Genomic DNA, 24,159 nt, shown 5'->3' with positions numbered 1-24,159 from the left:
CTCCGTATTTTATTTGCATTTAGTTGTTATATGGTTTTTATTGTTTTTAGTTTTCAAAAGTTTTCCAAAACCTACTGCTTTTCCATATAGTAATTGAGTCTTAGTAGAGGATAGACACTTTGTGTTTGCCTTCCCCGTGTTTTATATCTCGGTACTTACCTTTAGCTATACTAGATCTACCATGTATACTTGCAGGTGTTTTTAGTGCTAATAAAAAGTACATCACCTACTTCCGCCACCTCTGCTCGAAATTGTAGAGCACATACCACGCGGCGGCGCCCTCCACCTTGCAGTGGATGTCATGCCATGGCTCCCTAGGCCCTCCCCTTCGGATGTCGGCGCCGCGGCAGTTGGCCTGGTAGAAGTCGTCGGCGTGGACCGTGTACAAGGTTCGAAACAGAGAGTGATTTTGATTATCGTATCTGCCATCGCAGAGATCAATTCTGCCGACAAAGCTCACCAGCCTCCTAATCCGGCCGCCTCCGTATGGCGGCGGCGGAGATAGTGGCGGAGGAGAGGGGACCGGCTCCGGCGGTAGAGGGGAGAGGACCGGCTCCGGCGGTGGAGGAGAGGGGACCGTGCGGTGTAATTCTTGAACTTAATATTAATTTAATATTAACTTAATTCGTAACTTAATTATTAACTTAATCCGGTCAAAATTCAATTAAAATTCGTTGACCGTTAAATTTAACCATTTCCGTCCAGTTCGGACTAAATATGACCCATTTTTATTTTGTAGGGTTTTCATTCTCAGCTTTTGAATATTTGTTAGAGACAATTTCTCCATATTTGAGAGCTCACATTCTTCATCTTTTGAAGACTTATCAAATTCCTTCGGGTTGCATTCGATCTTTTGCCGGACTAAGGTTGATTGTAAAGGTATGCTTGCTAGTTCTTGTGTTGCTAGTTTGTAGAGCTATTAGGTGTTTGCATGTGAAAGTGCCTTTGGAATTTCTTTCTTTTTCTTCACCTAAATCATAACACTAATCCATCCTCTATTCTTTTATCCATTTTTCTTGTTCTATTTCTTGGTTTATCTTTTTATTTGTTGGATTTATTTACAAGAATAAATTCGGGGCAAATTCATGAGTCTTCAATCTATAAGATTCACGTTACTTCCACTTCACAAATATTGAACCTCTAGACAAGCCAACACCAACCAAGGAATGTAAGAAATTTATTAACTTCGGGTGCTTTGAAATTGGGAAAAATGGAGGGAGAAGAGACTGAGAAAAGATGAAGTTTACAATATTGTGAGGAAGAAGAATGGCAGTGGAGTCCCTACTATGGTGTGGCACAATACGCCGCCGTTTTGATTCAATTGCTACATCCTTAAAAGTTAAAAAACTTTTTCAGTTAAGCTGATATTTTTCGTGGTATGATTAAAGTTAATTTATTTGGTGTATGATTTATTTGGTGTTTGATTAAAGTTAATATTGCATTAATCTACCCCCACACCGCTAATAATGAATTCAGAATTACTAATAATTTGTTGAATAGTGATAGTTTGCTGTGTGATCAAATATTAATTCATTTATAGTAATAATTAATAATTAATATCAATTTTGTATGTTAAAAATATCAACATAAGGACATAAATTTATCAATATTCCTGTGTTGATAAACTTATATTTTTGTGTTTGATATTTAAATTTACATGTTGTATTGATACAATTATGTCTTTGTGTTGATAATTTTAATACACGAAATTAAAAGTTATTAGTTATTACTATAAATTAGTTATAGCAAAATATTAGTTAAGCATTTATGGTGAACTTTTTTCAAATCATATAGTAGTATATTATTGGTAGACACTACATAAATGTGTCATTTATAGTAGTAATTAAATTTAGCATTGGTTGTAGCAGTAGCATCGACGACGGACTCCTTCACAATCGCCACCCTCAAATCCCTCTTCTTGCAAACATCAGCGCATTTTATATCGTTCAAACATATTCCTCAAAACTCCTCACTTTTATAGGTGCATACTTTCCCTTTTGCACCTACCTCTTGCGCCTTCACATTCACTGCAATAATTCATGTTTTACCACCAATGTCGTAACACAAATTAATATTACCAGTAGGTAGGAGGGACAAATTCTAAAAATCATAATTTAGGGACAAATATTATTATTACTATACCACTACTAAAATAGATTATAAAGAAAATAGCACGTTTAACTTAATAGAAGAGTGTGAATTTTTAGCTTGCTGTTGGAGGAAATTTTTGATAGAGAATGAAAGTAAGATGATACAGGTGAAGAAAAATACCAGTAGTGAGAACAAGCAGTAGAAGGAACACAACTTTCATGCTCATAATTAATTAGATGAAACTCAGTTTATTTTTCTCGAGAAATAGAGATGATGAGTGATAATCTTTTCATCCTTGCGTGTCTTATATATTAGAGAAAAGTTCACAATTAAATTATAGATAACGAGAAAAGATATGTTGCATAATGAATATGGGCGATTGTGAGCGACTAAATCACACGTAGGTCACTTTCCTTACTTTTAGAAATTTACTAACAAAATATAATTCCCTTTCATCTATTTCCATGTCAGCAAAATTATTTATTTTCTTTAATAGCTTTCCTTTATGGATTCGTCCCTTTTCATTATTTATCTTTCTACCGGCGCATGAATACTACTCCTAATTAACTTTCTTCTTCACCTAAACTAGACTATTTCATGGTTAGTTTCTGTTCAAATAAAATAGCTTCGTTTTTTTTGTTTTACTCTTTAGTTTTGATGATCTTAAAAAATAGTGCTACATTTTTTTAATTTAATAATTTAAATGAGATTTAATTTCTCAATGTAAAACTACGTTTCCAATTACTTTTAACTAGTATTTCAAAAGTTTTGGAAGAAAATCATTAAGGACTCAGATTTTGAATACAATAGGCTTTGAAAGGATGAAATTAATTAGATGCACGAAGTACTATGAAAAAATAAGATGCATTCTTATAAAATCTGTTTCAAAACAATAAAACCATCAAAAGATTAAAATATTGTCATAGCAACACTAAGCGAACAGAATTAAAAAAATCACTAGCTATGGACATCAAGCTTTTTCATTTTTCGTTGATGTCGTGATGGTCATCTGCAACTGATCTGAAATATAAAGATGAGAGCAAAAACAGTAAATTAAATTTATTGGTCATTAAAACAACTAAACAATGTAAATAATGGATCCTAACAATAATTCACATACCTGTCTTGCAACTTTGGGCAATTACGTTTATCATGTGATGCACCACGTAGTCCACAGCCACGACAAGCCCTAGTCTTTAAAATTGACTTCTCTTTTGATGATAACATTCGCTTACCACATCCTTTTGATCTTATCTTAGAAGGATCACCAATGTTTTTGGTTTTATCTAAGCTCTTCCTTGTTTGACTTCCGTGCATAGTTGTTGGACTAATACCCATCTCCTTGATTTTACCATGTATGTAATCAAGTTGTTCATCCAAAAACTTTGTCCCCTCGTCAGTCAAAGATGCATAATCAATTAGTGTTGAGGCCTTATAAGATAACTTGGCTCGTCGTGAGATCAAAAATCTTGTTGGATCATCATTGCAGTTTTCATCATCTAATATATAAGCAACACCACTCTTTGCTTCTCGTGTCCATCGCTTAAGGATATACTTGTCAGGTAGTTCAAATATTTGGTTGACACGGAAGAAAGCTAGCATATGTCTGCACGGAATACCATCAAACTCAAATTTCCCACAATTACATGAGATATGGTCACTATTTTTATCATGCATCAGTAGCCTTGGTTTTGAGGACGAACTACTTTGGAAACTCATCACATTGTAAATCACAATATCATCTCTGATAGAGGTCTGTTGCACAAAGTAACCATGACTTCGACTCATTTCATCTTGAAATTCCGTCCATTTTTTTTTCGTGTACACTTTAACCATTTGAGCTTCCATCGGCCAATTTGTTTTGATTTTTGGTTGCTCATTCATGTCAACATGGTCTGCAACTAACTCATTGTGTCTTTGGCGTCTTAGTGCCCGATTGAATCGTGTGATAAAATCCATCAATGAGTTCTTTTGAGAGACATACTTTTTAAAAAATGAATGTGAACTCTCTGATCTCTGACTACTTGACATCCCTGCCAAAAAAACATGACTAAAATATGTCGGAACCCACTTATGCCGCAGTCCATACATCAACAATATCCAACTATTTTGTTCCAAGTTAGCACATCTAATAACCTCTTTCCATCCATTCTCAAATTCCTCAGGAGATGTTGAATTTTTAATAACATTCCTTATGCTCTGATAATGATCTCGGAAAGTCACTGGAGAAATCTTCTCTGGAAATTTGTTCAATATGTGCCACAAACAATAACGATGCACTGTTTCTGGCAGAACTTGTGCAAGTGCTTTCGTCATAGCAGGATCTTGATCGGTAATGATTGCTTTTGGTGCATCACTTGGCATAGCTTCCATAAACTTATTAAGCAACCAAATATATGATTCTGTCTTCTCATCACTTAGAAATCCACATCCAAAAACTATCGTTTGATGATGATGATTAACCCCTACGAAAGGTGTAAAAATCATTCCATACTTATTAGTGTTATAAGTGGAATCAAACACAACAACATCACCAAATGCTCCATAAGCCCTCCTTGATTTAGGATCTGCCCAAAAACATCTTTTGAATATATTCTCTGAATCTGTCTCATAGTCAAAGAAAAATGATGAATTTTTCTCCTTCTCGGAAGTAAAGAATTCTATAAGAGTTTCAGCATCAATCCCCTTTTGTTCATCCCTTAATTCTCTCTCTAAATTCCTGATATCTCTTTCTGTGCAACCTACACTTTCGGGCCCCCCAGAATCCATCTCCAATAGTTGCATTTGTTGACAGGTTGGTATATTAGCTTCTGAAAATTGTTGAGTCAACAATCTCTTCACAGCAGAAACACTACGGTGTGATCGGAGTAAATGCACCTTTGACGGAGTAGAGAGTCCATGATTATGACCTTCCATAAAGACGCTAACACTCCAGTCAGATCCAGTTTGTTGCTTGACAATGGAGATCTTTGCCTTACAATTAGTTCTAACTTCACCACGAGCTCTTATTTGAATTGGGCCACCAGGTGGTGCTCGATTTTTTGAACGAGCTTCATCAGTTTGACCAGCTTTAAAGCATACAAATTGTTTCCAAACAACTTCATTTGTCATCTTATTCTTTCTACTATTGCTATATCTTGCACTAAAACCAGCTTCACGTGCATACTGATTGTAGAATTCAAACGCATCATCTATTGATCCAAATTTCATTCCAATTTCCGGCTTTCGATCATTTGCAACTTCAGGAATATATAATTGATCGTTCATATTTTCACTCAAAACACTAAGAAAATACATTCAAAATATTAATATAAGCAAACAAAATAATAGAAATAATTAAAAAATACAAATTGATAATTTTATGATAAGCCGGAGGTTCTTAATTGGTATTATTACAAGTATAGATTCAGTCAAGAGACTATTAAAACACGAAATTATTTTTAAAAAATTAATCAAGCATATAATATAAACAAGTAAAACTAAAAAACATGTAAATTATGTAAGAAATTCCAAGCATATATGAAGATCAAGGCTTAAAACTAACCTTATGCTAGCACTCCTTGAGAGAGACGGCACTTTGAAAGTTGTGGAGAAATAAAAACCTAGGAGAAAACATGTAGTATATAAAACAAACAAAGATACGATAACTAAAAAGAGAAAAAAGGAAAGTTAAAAAAGAAAATAAATAATATTGCTGACATGGAGATAGATGAAAGGGAATTATATTCGGTAGGTAAATTTCTAAAAATAAGGAAAGTGGCCTACGTGTGATTTAATCGCTCACAATCGCCCATATTCATTATGCAGCATATCTTTTCTCTATAGATAACACCTAAATCCTCATTTTGCAACGTGTGTATACAAGTAATGAATTAATGATGGAAATCAATATAAAGTATTTGTCCTAGTTTTTGTATGTGGAATAAAGTTTCACCCTCACAAAAAAAAATGTAATTATGACATTATTGCACACTTATTATTAATTGTGATCTTAAATATTGAAGAGATTTTGCACATATATTTTTTAAATATATGGTTGTATATTTTGATTAAGAACTTATCAAAATTAATTATCCATTAGCAGTATTACTGAATTTAAAATTATATTTCCAAAGGTAATGATCAAGTCAAATTTATTGAATAAAATAACATTTGACATAAATACAAATTTTTTTTTGTTATAGTGTAACTTTATTCCACGTACAAAAACTAGGACAAATACTTTATATTGATTTCCACCATTACTTATAAACACACTTGAAAAATGAGATCTATAATTCAATTGTGAACTTTTCTCTAATATATAAGACACGCAAGGATGAAAAGATTATCACTCATCATCTCTCTTTCTCGAGAAAAAAAAACGATTTTCATCTAATTAGTTATGACCATGAAAGTTGTGTTCCTTCTATTGCTTGTTCTCACTACTGGTATTTTCTTCACCAACATCATCTTGCAGTCATTCTCTATCAAAAATTTCATCTAACTAGCTAAAAAGCCATACTATGACTATTTCTCCTCATTAAGTTAAACGTGTTATTCCATTAATATTAAATCGTCGCATGTTCTATTCAGTTAGGGGCATTCACTTTCATGAATAGATTTTTTCTTTTATTATTATGATTTCTTGAAATCCACATTTTTGTGAGATATGAATAAAGGAAAATTAGTTCAAAAGATGAGAGTTATCAAGAGTATTTTCATATACAAATTTGGATTCTTCCAAGTACAAAAGATTGACTTATATATATTTCTACTTTTATCATTCAAGGGTAATCATAAAAATTAAATTGTGTTGTGAGATTGGTGGTAAAATATGAATTATTGCAGTGAATGTGAACGCGCAAGATGTAGGTGTAAAAGGGAAAGTATGCACCTATAAAAGCGAGAAATTTCGAGGAATATGTTTGAGCGATATAAAATGCACTGATGTTTGCAAGAAGGAGGGATTTGAGGGTGGTGATTGTGAAGGAGTCCGTCGTCGATGCTACTGCTACAACCAATGCTAAATTAACTTCCTTATATTACACACACACATGTGTGTGTAGTGTCTATCAATAATATACAGTATTATGATTTGTAATATTTTGTACTAATAAGTCCACCATAAATGCTTAACATATCAAGCTCTAACATGAGCATATTTACTTCTTGTTGTACCTTTTTTAAATTGTTTTTGATTTGACAATTTGTTGATGTACTAGAATGGAATGTTTATTAATATAATGGATCTTCGAAAAATATTGAAAAACAAAAATATAAATCCCATTTTGAATAAAGTAAAAGCTATAATGTATACATAGAAATATATGGCTATTGGTGGTGATGAAGCGCAACCTAGATGATAAAATGTTTCTTCTCCACTCGATAGATTGGGAATTCGAGTTACTATAAAAATAAATGAGGAGCCATTATTGATCGTCTTTAAAAGAGAACAAACTATTATGCTATTGGGTTGTAAATATAATCAATATCATCCTACAATTTATGAATTGATATATTCAAAATATTTATATGACTATACATCCAACTTTCTATTTATCATAATTTTATCTCACAATTACAATTGTCAGATTTTAAGATGACATGTAGGTTGGAAATTTCCTTCTTGGACGTACTCCTCGGCCGAAATAATATAGTTGTTAACACATAGTCAATAAAAAGAATAAAGTATTGTGCAAAGATTATGAGCTAATAAATTAATAGTAGTAATACTTTTGCAAAATTACTCTTTCCTATATAAACCTTCCACGGTCCATCTATCACAGAAGGTACAGATCAATCTACAATGACAAATTAATGCTCTTCGTCTCTTCTACAAAATCTCACCAATTAACCTCCCCCTCTGTGTGTTGTGTGCACACTTGGGGGTTTGGTAGATATTTTTGAAAATTAATTTGGAGTCAAAGTAAGGTAGAAATTTTAATTTGGAAGAATGAGAAAGGAGATGAAGGAATGTCGAGTGAATGTTCGGCTGATAAAAACACTATTTAGCACAATTCTTGACATTCCAGCATTATTTCTTCCAAAAATGTCATATTAATTGAATTTTCATTTCGTGATAAAATCATGGCAAAATATGGAGTATTGTTAAACCATTTTTTGTCTTATATCCACTTAACGTAGGATTGCATGATAAATTACTCGTTATTTTTGTAGTTTTTGATTAGTAGATTGATGTGTTTATTGTTGAGTTTCATAGCTTCAATTATGCATTTGAGGCAAAATTGATAATATATTGTTTTTCAATATTTTTCGAGGATCCCATTATATTCTATAAACATGCCAGTGTAGTACGTCATCAAATTGTCAAATCAAAAACAAATTTAAAAAGGTACGACAACTAGTAAATATGCTCATTTTAGAGCAAGATATTTGTTAAGCATTTATGGTGGACCTTATTACAAATCATAATAGTGTATGTTATTCATTGACACTACACACATGTATGTATGTAATTTAAGGTAGTTAATTTAGCATCGATTGTAGCAGTAGCATCGACGACGGACTCCTTCACAATCGCCACCCTCAAATCCCTCTTTCTTGCAAACATCAGTGCATTTTATATCGCTCAAACATATTCCTCGAAATTTCTCGCTTTTATAGGTGCATACTTTCCCTTTTACACCTACCTCTTGCGCCTTCACATTCACTGCAATAATTCATATTTTACCACCAATCTCACAACACAATTCAATTTTTATGATTATCCTTAAATGATAAAAGTAGAAATATATATAAGTCAATCTTTCATACTTGGAAGAATCCAAATTTGTATATGAAAATACTCTTGATAACTCTTATCTTTTGAACTAATTTTCCTTTATTCATATCTCACAAAAATGTGGATTTCAAGAAATCATAATAATAAAAGAAAAAATCTATTCATGAAAGTGAATGCCCCTAATTTAATATAATAGCACGTTTAACTTAATGAGGAGAAATATAGTAGTATGAAAATTTAGCTTGTTAGATGAAATATTTGAGAGAGGATGAATGCAAGATGATATAGGTGAAGAAAAATACCAGTAGTTAGAACAAGCAATACAAGGAACACAATTTTCATCGTCATAATTAGTTGATGAAACTCGTTTTTGTTTTTTTTTCTCGAGAAATAGAGATGATGAGTAATAATCTTTTCATCCTTGCTTGTCTTATATATTAGAGAAAAGTTTACAATTGAATTATGGATAACACCTAAATCCTCATTTTTAACGTGTGTATATAAGTAATGATGGAAATCAATATAAAGTATTTGTCCAACTTTTATTTACGTGGAATAAAGTTTCACTATAACAAAAAATGTATTTAAGACGTCATTATTGCACACGTATTCTTAATGTTGCTAGTGATCTTAAATATTTAAGAGAGTTTGCATTAATATTTTTTAAACTATATATGGTTGTGTATTAGGATTACAAATTTATCCAAATTAATAATTCGATCATTAGTAGTAATACTAACTTCTATGTATTATATTTTAAAAAAGGTAAAAAGATCATGTCAGTTTTATTGAATAAAATAACATTTGTTGTAGGAGATACGGAGAAAGCAATAGATATAAGGATTAAAAATCATTATATATTGAAAAAATCACGTACCATATGTATAAATACACCATTCATTATAAAAAAAATATTAATTTTACAGTCAGTAATTCTTATTTTTCCGTCGGTAAAAAATGGAAAATCAGCCTCGGTTATTTATGCCAATAAATTTTTTTAAGCTGCTGACTATAGGGATTCCATCGGAAATTCTGTTGGTAATCAGCCAAATCTGCCGACAACATTAATTTTTTGTCAATAATTACCTCATGATTGCCAACTGTCGGTAATCAGCCAAATCTGCCGGCAACATTATTTTCTGTCAATAATTAACGAAGGATTGCCAACTGTTCGTAATCCAACTTTTTTTTTAAGTGATTTACATTGGGAAAGACTAGTAATTATAACTACGGAGGTCAGTGTAGCCCGCAACCCGTGGGCTGGCCTGAATAGCCCGCCAAATTTATAGGATTAGGGTTGAAAATTTCTAGTCTGATAAAATTAAAACCTGATTAGGCCGCACCCGATTAACCCACAATCCGTTAAGAGCATCCCCATCCGTGCTCTTAGTTAAGAGCACGGAAGTGGGCCCGGACCCACTTTTACTGCTTGTCCTTAGCTAAGAGCACAACACCCACATCCGTGCTCTTAGCTAAGGACAAGCTCAAGGGTCCCACCATTCTATTATTCAATTTAAATAAAAACATTTTCACAATATTAAAATGCATTAAAATATCCGAAATACTATTACAAATTACAAAATAATTAAAAAAATACATAATTAAAATCCTAAAAATTAAAAATTACACAAATAAAATCCTAAAAATTAAAAATTACACTACTCGTTGCCGAATTTCGCCCAAATGTGATTGATTAGATCTTTTTGTAGCTCAGTGTGGGCTCTTGTATCGCGCATTGTGTGTCTTCTTTCCATCCTCTCGTTCACCGTCGTATGCACACCTCGACGTTGGGGAGACCTCGCGGTTGAGCTTCCGGCTTCATCCTCGTCGTAAAAGTTACCCGCCATCGGTCCTTCGTCAGCTATAATCATGTTGTGCAAGATAATGCACGTCTACATGATGTCGGCGATATTCTTAACGTACCAAAGCCGAGAAGGGGACTTCACAATGTTGAATCGGCCTTGAAGGACACCAAAAGCTCTTTCGACGTCTTTCCGAGCAGACTCTTGACGCTGCGCAAAAAGAATCCGTCTCGGCTCTTGTGGATTGCTGAACGACTTCACGAAAGTCGACCACCTTGGGTAGATACCATCGGCGAGATAGTAACCCATGTGGTATGCATTTCCGTTGACGGTGAAGTCGATCGCCGGTGCTACACCATTCAAAACATCATCGAAGAGTGGTGAAGAATATAGCACGTTCAAGTCGTTGTTCGATCCGGCAACACCGAAACATGCATGCCAAATCCATAGGCGGTAGTCGGCGACCGCTTCAAGGATAAGCGTTGGGCCGCCACCTTTGTGGCCGCTTAAGTGTTGCCCCCTCCAAGCAGTCGGGCAATTCTTCCACTTCCAATGCATGCAGTCAATGCTGCCTAGCATACCGGGAAAACCGTGGACTGCTTTCGTGAAGACGAAGCAACCGTTGACAATCGTCGGTGGTGGGTGCCCGAAGGAATTCCTCGCCGAAAGCAGAACGAACGCCGTCGCAAAAACTCTTGAGGCATAGGATTCCAGTTGACTCACCGACATGCAAATACTCATCGAAGAGGTCAGCCGTTTGCCCAAGAGCAAGTTGTCGGATGGCACAAGTACACTTTTGCAACGCCGTGAGACTTTGCCGACCGGTTGCGTCTGCACCTTCTTGAAAGTATTCAACGCGGGTGGACAATGTGGTGACAATACGCATAAACAACCGTTTTGACATGCGAAAACGGCGCCGAAAGTAATCTTGTGGATACCGCGGCTGGTCGGAAAAATAGTCGGCAAAGAGCCTTTCATGGGCTCCCTCTCGATCACGAGGGATGTAGCGACGTTTTGCTCTAGTTGGTTGAGGAGGAGGGGCGTTGGCGGCGACATAGGCTTCATAGGCGGCACGATATTGTTCATAATATTCTTGTTCTTCGCGCTCCGCTTCCGCAATGAGATTGGTGAAATCCATTTTTGAATTTTTTAGAGAGAGTTTGGAAGATGTAGATGATTTTGTATGAAAAAGTATGAATGAGAGATAATTTGATGTGAAAAGTGGATGATGAATGTGTGTAAGTGGATGATGAATGTGTGTATTTATAGATGATTTTGGGATTAAAAAAAAAAAAATTCACAAAAATCCAAAAAAAACGTCTATAAACGGCTCTATTTTTTTGGGAATCCAAAAATATTTTTTTTTTATTTTTTGGTATTATTTTGAATTAATTATGAATTTTAAAAAAAAAAATTAAAAATCGAATTTGCCAACGGCATAGCCGTTGGCCAATAAAAACACGCCACGTATGGCTGCTCAGCGGCACGGACGTGCTCTTAGCTAAGAGCAGCGCCGTGCCGCTGGCACGGACGGACGAGCTCCAGCGGCGGACGGACGAGCTCTGTCCAGCGGCATGGACGGACAAGGCGATGGACGAGCACCGCTGCGGATGCTCTAAGGCCATACCCGAAAACTCGATAAATTTTCTATTATCCTATTTTTTTAACTCTTAATTCGACATTTCATTGATTAATTTTATAATATAGATAACTAAAAAAATATCTTTTAATTTTATATTAAATATACAAATTACATATAGCATCTTCATTTCTATTTTTTCAAAATTCGGTTTCAGTATTAAATGGAAGAGAAAGAGAGTTGAACATTTTAATTTGAGAAAATGAAATAGTTGAATGTATTAATTTGAAAAATAAAATTATTACATTATTTTTTAAGGAGAAATGTGTCATTTTATTTTGGATTGACTTAATGTTATTTTAGCTGGGACAAAGAAAGTAACTTTTAGTTTCAAATAACAAATAATGACAATTTAAAATATGTATGGAATTTTAGAGTAATTAAAATAGATGAAATATATATAAGGTGTACGGTTTAGGATCTAGTTAAAATATTAACATGAAAATTGGAAAAATGAATTATACTAGTAAGGATTTTAAATTGATTTTGTCGTATAAGTGGACATGCACATCTTTGTTTGATGGAACAATCAAGTGACGTTAAATGTGCAATACTTATTATATTCTTCGTGGATATGTGAAAAATTAATGATTGGTTTATAATTTAAAGTTGGTGATCTCAAATACACCTTAATTTAGTCCATGTTTTCATTGGTGGTTGCCACCCTTTGGTCCGAGGGAAGATTAGCACGCACCAATCCATATTTTTTCTCTTATGAAATTTTGATTAGATAAATAGTATTTTCAATTAGAATTAGTCGTAGTTAGAACTTAATACAAAGATGTACCACACACACGAATAATGTTCAAAATACATGGGAAAAAACATGCGAATGCATGCAAGACTAATCGACGCTATCATATCAAAGTTGAGGCCAAAATTGAATTGAATTTTGCTGACATTAAGCCGCCATCATAAAATTTTACGAGTATACTAAAACCAATCAAAACGATGGGGGTTTCCACCTCAAATATTCAATCTGTCTTTATATCAACATAAAAAATCAAACAGGTAAAGCTAATGGAGAAACTAAAATATAATGAGATGCGAAGTGTACTTATTATACAATTTGTGGCAGATGAATCATGAACCAAAGATAGAATATGAAACAAACTCAATAAATAACCTATCTGGCCCCACATGGTTTTCATTAAAAACAACAGAACCACATGGGTATATCTGTCACTTGAGGAGAAGAAAAGAAGAGGAAAGGGAAAAGAAAGAATAAATAGCTTTGCTAGACCCCAATGCCCACCACCCTTATGGTTTCCAATTAAAGAAGCTACCAGAATATACAATTTACAATTTCTGCTGCTGGATCTCTCTCTCTGCTCCAACGCTCAAACCCACTGTATAACAAATTTTTGACAACACGGCAAAACAATTACAGTTGCAACTGCCCAGGACTTCTACGGGAAGAAGTCCGCGAAGGAGGTTTGTTTGTATCTGGCACTGCCAATGCACCGTTGGCTTCTTCCAGTCTTTGTATGTCCTGTTCATGTAGTCATCCGACAGTTATGAGTTGCGTACAACGAGTGAAGATGACTACTTTCATTACTAACGAGGGGAAGCTCCGCATCTCAGCTCTTACCAAAGTTCGACTCTAAATTGTGTACATATGAAGGTGCATTTTAACATCTTCAACCCAAACATAATGCTATGAAGGAAGTAGGGAAGGGCATACCTTAGAGGATGATGAACTGCAACGAACTTGCGACTGCATCTTTGAATGTGCACGATGCTGCTCCTGGACTCGGACAAAGTCCTTGAGCAATGAGGCAAAATTTATCCCGTTATGACCATTCCTTGTATCTCCGTCACCATCCTCTGCAATTTGTGATCCACCAACATGATTAACTTCTGTGAAAGCCTTCCCCGGTGACAACCGCTTGAATTGTTCACCACTGAAGGAATACGGAGGCACAGTTTTTAATCGGGTACGGAGAATCTTGAATGCTACACTTTGCTGCATCAGTGGATAAAGCAAAACTAATGAGAATCATCAAATAGTGTTTGCAGTGAGCAAAAGAATTAGCTTACAACAACTAACAAGTAACATCAGTGAGCTTTTTCATTTAAACTGATGGTTGTACACTCAAAACACAGAAAATTATAAAATACTCTCTTTTCCTCACATTTGGTAGCATAGTACTCTATCTAACACACATGCTTAGGTTACATAAGTACAAAATTGTTGTGTATAAAACCAGTTATAAAATGCTTTCAGAAATATGTTTATATCCCCCTACCCCACAATATATATATTTAGGAATTTCCAAATTAAACAGGTAAGTCCTCGGAGTTCCTTAATACGATAAGCAAATGAGAGTCAGGTAATACAGGCAAACTGGTTGAACTGTTGGATCATTTCACTGAAAACTAGGTGCCTAGAGATGGGACATGCTTTTTTCATCTCAAATCATCAAAAATTCTAACTAGATACTGCAACAAGAGAGCAAGATCTCAATCAGATGGTAAAAAAGAACTTTCAGTAGAAGATATCTCATCATGCATGCTAAATTAAGCTGCTTATATGGTTTAGTTTGAATTATTAGGATTCAACATCATCTGTGCATCTAAATTTATCAGTATATGTGATTATTTTCGCAATACTGTGACTACTAGCGGTGGTCAATGCTTCAACAACACGTACCTGGGGTAGGAGCATAAGGAGGCCATACAATGCTTTCAACAACCATATATATCTTCCTGGTTCAAGAAGCTGCAACAAGAAAACAAGATCTCAATTTGATGGTAAAATATGGACTTTTCACTAATACTAGAAGATATCGCATCATGCATGCCAACTTAAGCTTCTTGCATAGCTTTCTTAGACTAATAAGATTCAACACCATCCATGCATCTATAGATTCTATACTTCTACATGCAGCAATAACATTAAATTTTAAGTATGATAGTAATGCAACTTATGCATAAATAGATTCTGGGGCAAGCTGAAAAAACAAGGGTCTTGAAATATCACCTAGATAACAAACATGATAAATACAGTACAACTATTTCTGGACCCACGGTGTTCAAGCTTAATCTTGTCACCTCTCTGCAAGTGACAATTTGCTCTTTCACTGAAACTGAGCCTTCTAACAAGTAACTCGGTAAGTAAATGCAGCTCTAGTCCAAGTTAATGTCATGCAAAGTATAAATGTATATAGTATATACACATATGTATGAACCGATAATCCTATATGGCCATTTTAACTGGGTTAGCCATAGTTCATGATTAAAGGTGGAGTCAGTTTCCCCATTATTCTAAACATTTTCCTATGCACATGTAGCCTTCTGGATGCACATTTCAAACAGAACAATAGAAAAGTCATGCAAACTAATTTCTTTAAAATTGTCAAACTAATAGTCCCATTTTGCCATTTTGGAATGTCCACAAAAAATAGTCCAATTTCGAAATATGGAAAGTTTCTCAGTCATACTTTATCCCTTTTTCTCCCCTCTCCTATTTTACCCAATTTTTCTCCTTCTCTCTTATTTTACAAATTCCTCATTAAAACCCGTGTCATCCACAAATGGGACTATTCTTTACAAATTCCTCATTAAAACCCGTGCCATCCACAAATGGGACTATTTTTTGTGGACGGGGGGAGTATCTTATTTCTCAAAGGCTCATTGACTATCTCTTATTACGAACTACCAAACTGCTTCAGTTAATAATGCAGGTTTTCTATTTCAATTTGCTATCTACTTGTGATTGGAGCACCAACGACGTATGCGTTCACGAGCCTGTGCCGGGTATCACGAGGATAACCCAGAGTAGAATGTACGTGCTATTGCCACACAATCACTTAAGTGAGAACTGAGAACTGACATGTCAATCACATTCTTTTATTTTTCTCGTACAAAAAGAGTGGATCTTTCATGGTAATCAGCACCATAGATCATAGTATTAAAGAGTATGTTGACCTCACATAGAGTAGAATATGGCCTAAAGAGTTACCAGCCAGTATGAATAAAACAGTGTGATAGTGCATACTGCATACAATAGTACATTTTGCTCTCTAAAACATGAGTGCAGGTTTCGATAAACAATTTCCATGAATACACCATGTGTAGTAACCATTAATATAAGTAGGCAGTGAGATTAGATCCACATATCTACATAAATACTAGTAACTGAACAAGTAAATGCAGGTATCCATCTCAAAGAGAACACCAATGCATGAATTTCATCTACTAAGAGAACATCGAGTAAACATACCTGAAGCCTTAGATATGCAAAAGTAGGAGTCTCAAGAAGATGGATCAATTTATCCAATTGGACTAAAAACTTGACATTAATATCTTCCTCAACCAATGCTTGAATGACAGTACTTGCATGATGATAGGTCTGTAAATGATACCAAAAAGAAGCACAAGCACAAGGCAACATTAGTAAAGGAAAGGGTGTAAGGGGGAACTTCGGGCAAGAACAAGATGAAGCACCAGACCACAAACGCATGCCCTCACCTGAGCTAATAGGCAAAGGCTTATAATAGCCATTGGTGAATGGCACCATGAAGCATATACAGAAAGGAACAAGTCTTTTGCATCAGCATCAAACAAGGTTTTTTTCAGGAGGTCACGAAGGTTGCCCAACTCAGATGAAGTAAGCAAAATCAAGTTCAAAGCCTGAAAGAGAAATAAAGAAATGGAAATTGGATAGTTAAATAAATTGATCAGACAATACGACAAACACTCCATAGGTGCACAAAGAGATGATACCTGAACCATAATAGACGCAAAATCCAATTCAGGTTCTCCTTGAAGTATAGTTGAAAGCTTCCTATAAACTCTTTCTGCGTCTAAAAGCACACATAATCTACGAATAATCAAAGCACCCCGTCTGCATAAAAAAAGTGCACCTTACCATTACACAAACTATTACAAAAAATACCTCAGCATTTACCAACCCAATAGGAAAAGACAAAGAAAGGGGATGGGGAGAGTGGCAAGGGGAAAATTACACACACAAAGCTAAATACTCACTTCTCCAAGAGAGAGTTGTCATCCCGAAAATTTTGAACTAAGTAAACAATGAGCTGGTGGAAATGCTTCTCATCTTCGGCAATGCGTGCATGGACCTCAAGCACCAAAAGCACTACCTGAAGAGAAAGCAGTCAAACCATGCAGTCTCAGAACTTCCTTACTGGGGAATCAACCATTTTAGCAATTATAAGGTCATATCTTCTCAAAGCCAACTCATAATAAAGTGGAAATATTACATATAAGAGATGAGTTCCACTCACAGGTCATCTTTAAGTGAGAAGCATGCCTACTACAAGTTTAGAAACTAAAAGGTTACAATAATTAGCACCTTACTAAGTTCATCCAAAAAAATTCATGAACTTTAGAGTTAAGCTAAGAGCCTAAGACTCAGGTAATAAGCTCCAAATTTTACTTGTAAAGTTGAAATATTCTAAAAGCTCTGGTCACACTTGGTCAAAGACCGTAAAAAGAGCATTTATAAAATAATTACAGGATTGCAAGAAGATACCTACCTCATCAGAAGGATCTGAAAGTGCCTTTAAAAGTGTTTCAAAAACATCGCTCAGGAATGATAAGACCTGCTCCAATAAAAAGAGAAGAACAATATTCGTGAAACCCAAACGTTCAGCCAAACTAAAGTTCAATGTTAACATGCCATAAATCACAAACTGCAAGGTAAAAGCAAAATCAGTTTGAATTTTGAAAGGAATGCACTTTTTTTTAAACATAGTCAACTTATTTATGTACTGTATTGAACCCTTAAATCATTTCGGATATAGTTATATACTGAAAAAGAAAGAAAAAATAACTCAGTTACAAGACACAAATGACAGTGTGTATCTAAGATACAGTATATCCGAGAGTCAAATCTCTAGACCAACTTATTGAGAAGTCAAACATTTTACAGTGCATTCTTTTGGTGGCTGTGATGATTGGGTCATACCAACACCAGCAATAATCTAAATCCCAAGATCAAAACCTTTTTCCCAACTAAAACCCTCAAAAAGCTAAAATCCACCTCAAAGACACCATAATTATCTGGACAGATTGTTTATCAATTAAACTCATTAATAGAGCAAACCCCAATCTCCCAACATACTAGACACTACATAGCAAGCAATAAAGCCCAGACAGAAACTCTAAACAGGGCTAAACATATAAGCCACTGTATAATATAGATACAAAAAACATTATTAGAGTACATACTCTAAGTAGACCTATGATACAGATGTGAATGTTTTGTAGCTTAGTGTAAGCAAATGTTTTTACGAAAGGACATCTGAATGACCATTTGTTCCAACATCAATGTTATGCTAGCTTCAAGATAGTTTTTCCGCAACAAGAAACCATCTACTACACTTGGAAGCATATATAATTCAAATTTTATGCAAGTGTTGACTGTGTCAATAGATTCTACAACAATTTCATCCATATTCTAAAATATAATCACATTAACAAACTAGTGAATAACTAAAGGAAGGTTATTGATTACCCCTTCCCGATGACTATTTAATAGGGTTGATATCCAATGCAATGCTTCAATTCGTGTAGCCTCCCATTCACTAGACAGGTGCCTGATAAACATGGCAAAAAGTAACATTTACTATTCCGCATACCCAGCTTGAGATATTGCAGACTAATGGAACACTTAAAGGTAAAAGCAAATCAGACTAATGGAACACTTAAAGGTAAAAGCAAATCAATGCACCATTATTTTCAGTTCTCACATTTTCTAAGGTGCATCAATCTGCCTAGCTAGATGAAATAGATGTCGCCTTAAATGTTCATTCAATCCAAGGAGATGATTACCTCCTAGCTACGGAAAGGATGGCTCCGACATCAAATCCTACACCTGGAGCAGCTTGGATTCCTCGAAGTTCTTCATTTGTTTCGCGAGCAACCTGACAAAAAAATCTATAAGCCTATTGAAGCATAAAATATTGTATATGAGAATGTATAGGCGAGGCAAGTAAGAGAGGATATGAAATAGTCATGGGTAAGACAACTAAACAAGCACTTGATCATCTCAAATAAGAACTTACAACTCTGATCTTGTCTTCCTTATCTGATATGCAAGGTAAGATTGCACCAAGAATATCAGCATAATGAGGAACAAGTTGGTCTCCACCAAGCTTTACAAACTCAGTAATCTGCATAGTAGAATAAGCAGAACTCATTCACACTTATCCAGAAAGATCAGCATAATATTTACTTTGATCAAGTCATCAGCAAGCGTAATGCTATCATCTTGTGCATGAATACACTATACCCAGGTAATAGCAGTCAGTCGAGTAAATTCATCGGGTGAAGCTGCCCTCTGCACCAGTATCTCAGCCATGCGGCCATAATCTACAGACTTCAATAAGGGCGTCAGTCAGAAAATTGATATCAACTTGATCCAAAAAAAATAGCAAATGCAATCAACATTGCTTGAAAATCCAATTCCAACATGGGAACCATAAGCTTTCAGATCCAGAACCGAAACTGATATCTTCTAGTTTGGTTTAACAGCCATGATTCCATATATATCTTCTACAGATTTACATTCTTCCCCAAAATTTTCACAGTCCTTGCTTTGTTAGGTACTTTGATTTGGACGTCCATCTTCTTTGGGGGGTTGGGGGGGAGAAAGTAGCCCTTTCCATGATAAAGTATATTTTTCTAATTCTACTGTTACATTATCTTGGGAGTGCCTGTAATGACAATAATTAGGATAATATATATATATTAGATTATGATGCCTGTAGCAGCCTACTGATAGTTATATTAGAACTTAGAATTCCTTGATATGCTAAAGTTTCTTATCCCTATCCAGATGGATCTTTTGTAAAAAAAATCAATCAAGTTACTAAGAGATATCCTACATCAACTTGGCATCAATATTGCATATTAAGCGTTGTCATAATTGTGTATTTTAGCTAGTTTCGGGTAAGATTTTCTGCAGTTTGAATCTTAGGGTAAGAGTCGAAAAAATAAATAAGAGAGAAAATTGTAGAAAATATTTGCATCGTCTTATTAAAGCTATTGTACAGCAATTAGATATGTTAGTTCAAATCTACCAGATAACAAATCTGCTTAAGTTGACAATTAATCAAATAAACAATAAATAATTGCCATAACTGATGCATCATGCATCACAAGTTCTGAGCGCACACTAAAAACAACTTACTAGTGAATCCAACATATAGGTGAGATAAAAGGTTCACTTCCATGACCTTACTGATGTAGTAGTTTACAGCACCCATATTTGGAAAAAATTATTCCTTGTCTTAAGAAATCTAGTTTGTACAAACATATAAGAATGCAAATTGTGCCAAGTCATAAGTAGCATAAGTCTTACTGGAGAGTTCTTAATTTCTTGAAGAAACTCAGAAAGTGCTGAATCAGCTTGTTGCCTTATTTCATGGCTGGAATCACTCAGCATGTTAAATAAGCCTACAATTTCATTGTCAATAATTAGTATGTGCAATATAACAGCATCAACAACAATAGAGCAAATAAAAACTCAGACTCGGACACCCACCATCAAGAAAATCTGGAAGGAAACCTAGCATATCTATATCAGGAACGCTATCTAGAACAGTAATCCAGCCAACCAAAAATTGACGGACATAAGGGTTCAAGACGTTCATTCGTTCTCTCAACAAAGGTATGAATTCTTCGATGCTGTGTCATGTTGAGGAAGAATTAGTGCCAAGTTAAATAAATTGTTACATTAGAGATCAACTACAGAATCGATTACTAAAAACAGATAAAGAGACATGAACAATTAGATGACAGACCTAAATTGATCACTCTCAGTGACTATGTCCTGCAATCAAACAAAGCCAAACAAAAAGGAAGAATAATTACTCTTTGAAGCATTAATTAATATCTTACCATCTTTAATTTAAGGATACAAGAAATCTACACCTTCACAAGTCTATCTAAGAGATGAGCAGCACTCTGTACATTGGCATCTGAATCTGCTGAGAGCTTACACAGTGCATCAAATATCTGGTTGAAGAACACTATAAAATCGCCTCTGACAACCTGCAAATTACCAATAATGAATCCAAGATGAATAAAAGGAAATGAGTACAGCAGAGATCCTTTTACCCACCTTTGCAATGTTATACAGAGCTTCACAAGCGTAATAACGAACTCTGCTATCTTGATCGGCGAAGGAGTTCAGGACTGGTGGAACAATTTGCTTTGACCCCAAAAGAGAAATAAATGAATCAAATACAAAGTTACTGGGACAACCCCATATATTTTGCTGATAAAAAATTGGAAGTAAACTACAGGCAGGGAATGCAGAAACAGCTATACATAAATGATACAGAAAATAATATCAGAAATATATAAATATCATTTCCTCTTTGAAAATGTCACAACAAGTTCTAACAAGGAACATACAGTATGCATACAGATACAGAGTTACAAAACAACGGTTCTCATAGTTAATAATTATAGTATTGTTCTGCATCTTCTAAAGATGCAATTCAGCTTACACCATTGTCAAAGAATCATAAACACATAATCAAGTAGACAAGTATCCTTCTCTTAGGGCCACAGACATACAAACTTCAAACATAATCCTCAAATATATACAAGGAATGGTTAACATCACACCATGTTTTGCAATAAGTAATCTAACATATCACTGGGGTCCATATAGCAGGAGCTAAAAGTTCTTCTAGACATAGGTATAGGTAGTGTTAGCTCCACTATGTCCAGCCAATGCATTGTGTCAATAGTGTTATTTCTTTACCCTGAACACTCATAGGATATACATCAAACCATAAATTTTCTATTTACCAATTGAAAACTGTCCAAACCACTGATTTGAACATATATCAGGAAAAATATAAAGCCATTGATCAACTTTTTGAAGGCTACATAATAACACAGCCACAAGAAAAAAGGACAAAAATCAAGGTGGCATTCTTACATCAAGATGCTGTGCAGCTTCTGTAGTCAAACCCACTGTTGCTGCTGCCAATCCTATCAAACCTCCCTAAACCCAAAAAGAACAGGTAAGCAAGAAAATGAGCAAAGCAAAATTCTCCACCAGCACAACGCATTACATCAATTTGGAACTTTCAGATACTTCAATAAGTAGATATGGAAAAGCTAAATGAATAAAGCCTAAAAACATACTTTACGATGATTCGCTTGGGGCGAGTAGGTATATTCATTAGTCAGCAAATTGATCAGTGCAGTGATCTTATCATGATCACCGGACATCGCTAATTGTTTCACTATCCCCTCCACCTAGATCCAAGAAAAACAAAATAAACAGAAGGATAAACGGCAAATGACACAAACAAAAGTCTAAAAGGGCAAGTAAAATAATATGCATATGCAAATTGTGCACCTCCAAAGCAGCATTCTTCCGCTTCTCGTAGAGCTTATCAGAGAGGTTACGGAGAACAGCTGCCGGAACCACGGATAGTGCATCCGCCATCGGAAAACCCTCTGAATAAAAGCAAAATTATCCAGTTTTCATCACAATCAGATGTAAAGTAAGTGGTAGTTACGCGTATAATCGAAATATTCAGGGATTCCGGTGAGCGAGAGCGAGAGCAGATCTAGTCACGAGTACAATAAATTAGGGGGTAAAATCTGGAAGAGAGTGGAGAACGTTGATAGAGTTGAAGCTTTTGGGGAAAACTCTTTTCCAATTTCTTTACTAATTTCAGTTTTTATCGAATTAGGGTTCTTTTGTTTTGGTTTAGTACCATTTTCGATTATCGATAGCATCGTGATATTGACGAAGGGGTGACTTCAGACAGCTCATGGGATTGGTGTGCATCCTAAAATTACTCAAATACCCCTCTTACTCCCAAAAATATGCAAATAAAAGAAGACATAAAACTTTTTTGATCACGGTCTTCTTCTGAGTAATTTATTTATACAGATGTTGATTTGTTTTTTTGTCTTTATTATTTATTCTTTTTTCATTAATTAGTTAAACCAAAGAATAAAAGAGTTTATGTGTGATCTTTCATAATTTATATTACAAATCATTAGAGCACACTAACGTGGTGTGACAGGATTGGCCAACGGCATAGCCGTCAGCATTTTCAGATTTTTTTTTAATTCGTTTTTAATTTAAAAAATCAAAAATAAATAAAGAAAAAATATTTTCCCACTTCCCAAAAAATTATAACTGTTTTCTTTCAACTTTTAATTTTTTTTGTTATATTTTTTTTCCAAAATTCACATTTTTCATCTATAAATACCCTCACTTCCACACCAAAAATTTCACACCACACTACAAATTCTCATGTAAATTCTCTCATCAATTCTCAATCTTTCACTCTATAAAAAAAATGACCGGCTCTGGCGATAACTCCTCCGGCTCCCGCGGTTGGAACCACGATTGGTTCGGCTCTGAGTCATTCCCTAATCCGGAAACGCAATTCTCGGCCCCTCCTCAAACCCAAGGTTCTCAAGTTCCGGGTGGGTACCGGCCTTACCTAGTGGACGACCAAGAATCCGCCGATGGGCAATACGGGTGGACACCCGAACCCGGATCAGGCGGCTCTGAAACTGCTCCTACTCTTCCTCTTCCTCCTCGTGGCACCCGAACCCCGTACACTCCGGCGGAGATGGATGTGTTATTCCAAGCCTTTTTGATCATCTCCGAAGTTCCCGAGGTTGGCACGAACCAAATCGACTATAGGTTTTGGTGGCGCGTCTCTCGTCGGTACAATGAAAACCGGCCGGCTAGAACCATCATGCGCAATGAGAGTATGGTGCGCAATGCCATATTCAAAGCCAACGACGAAATCCAAAAGTTCCAGGGGTATTACCTCTAGGAAGAGCGGATGGCGGGGAGCGGCAAGAGCCAGCTCGACATCATCAGTGCCGCCTTGGCGAACTACCAATCCTTGAACTTGAAACCGTTCAAGTACCTCGGTTGT

General features: G+C 35.3%; 2 protein-coding genes across 2 annotated transcripts; both read right to left on the bottom strand.

Moving 5' to 3' along the window:
* Positions 1-226: 226 nt before the first annotated feature.
* On the bottom strand, positions 227-5,358 carry LOC125220249 (protein FAR1-RELATED SEQUENCE 5-like). The gene is made up of 2 exons (XM_048122409.1): positions 3,212-5,358; positions 227-422 (listed from the first exon to the last, which is right to left on the bottom strand). The coding sequence occupies exons 1-2, from the start codon at positions 5,356-5,358 to the stop codon at positions 227-229; spliced, it is 2,343 nt and encodes a 780-aa protein (XP_047978366.1).
* Positions 5,359-13,268: 7,910 nt separating this feature from the next.
* LOC125222672 (protein VAC14 homolog) lies at positions 13,269-22,966 on the bottom strand. Its single transcript, XM_048125413.1, has 21 exons — positions 22,771-22,966; positions 22,608-22,708; positions 22,391-22,504; positions 22,182-22,247; positions 21,351-21,440; positions 21,161-21,280; positions 21,031-21,059; positions 20,772-20,914; positions 20,589-20,683; positions 19,518-19,604; positions 19,291-19,398; positions 19,058-19,149; positions 18,741-18,822; positions 17,761-17,826; positions 17,249-17,364; positions 16,985-17,105; positions 16,730-16,891; positions 16,482-16,610; positions 14,910-14,978; positions 13,941-14,222; positions 13,269-13,748 (listed from the first exon to the last, which is right to left on the bottom strand). The coding sequence occupies exons 2-21, from the start codon at positions 22,695-22,697 to the stop codon at positions 13,641-13,643; spliced, it is 2,169 nt and encodes a 722-aa protein (XP_047981370.1). The 5' UTR covers positions 22,698-22,708; positions 22,771-22,966; the 3' UTR covers positions 13,269-13,640.
* Positions 22,967-24,159: the final 1,193 nt, after the last annotated feature.

This window comes from Salvia hispanica, chromosome 4, assembly GCF_023119035.1.
Source record: "Salvia hispanica cultivar TCC Black 2014 chromosome 4, UniMelb_Shisp_WGS_1.0, whole genome shotgun sequence".
Taxonomy (NCBI): domain Eukaryota; kingdom Viridiplantae; phylum Streptophyta; class Magnoliopsida; order Lamiales; family Lamiaceae; genus Salvia; species Salvia hispanica.
The sequence above is the reverse complement of the archived record's forward strand: the minus strand, read 5'-3'. Positions and strand labels throughout refer to the sequence as shown.

Excerpts from the sequence above, each read along its gene's own strand:
- LOC125220249 (XM_048122409.1), bottom strand. The coding sequence starts at position 5,358 with ATGAACGATCAATTATATATTCCTGAAGTTGCAAATGATCGAAAGCCG. Across the intron at positions 423-3,211 it reads TGCCCAAAGTTGCAAGACAG|ATACGATAATCAAAATCACT; the intron begins GTATGTGAATTA and ends CTGCGATGGCAG.
- LOC125222672 (XM_048125413.1), bottom strand. The coding sequence starts at position 22,697 with ATGGCGGATGCACTATCCGTGGTTCCGGCAGCTGTTCTCCGTAACCTC. Across the intron at positions 20,915-21,030 it reads ACTGAGAGTGATCAATTTAG|CATCGAAGAATTCATACCTT; the intron begins GTCTGTCATCTA and ends AACATGACACAG. Across the intron at positions 19,150-19,290 it reads AGGAAGACAAGATCAGAGTT|GTTGCTCGCGAAACAAATGA; the intron begins GTAAGTTCTTAT and ends TTTTTTTGTCAG.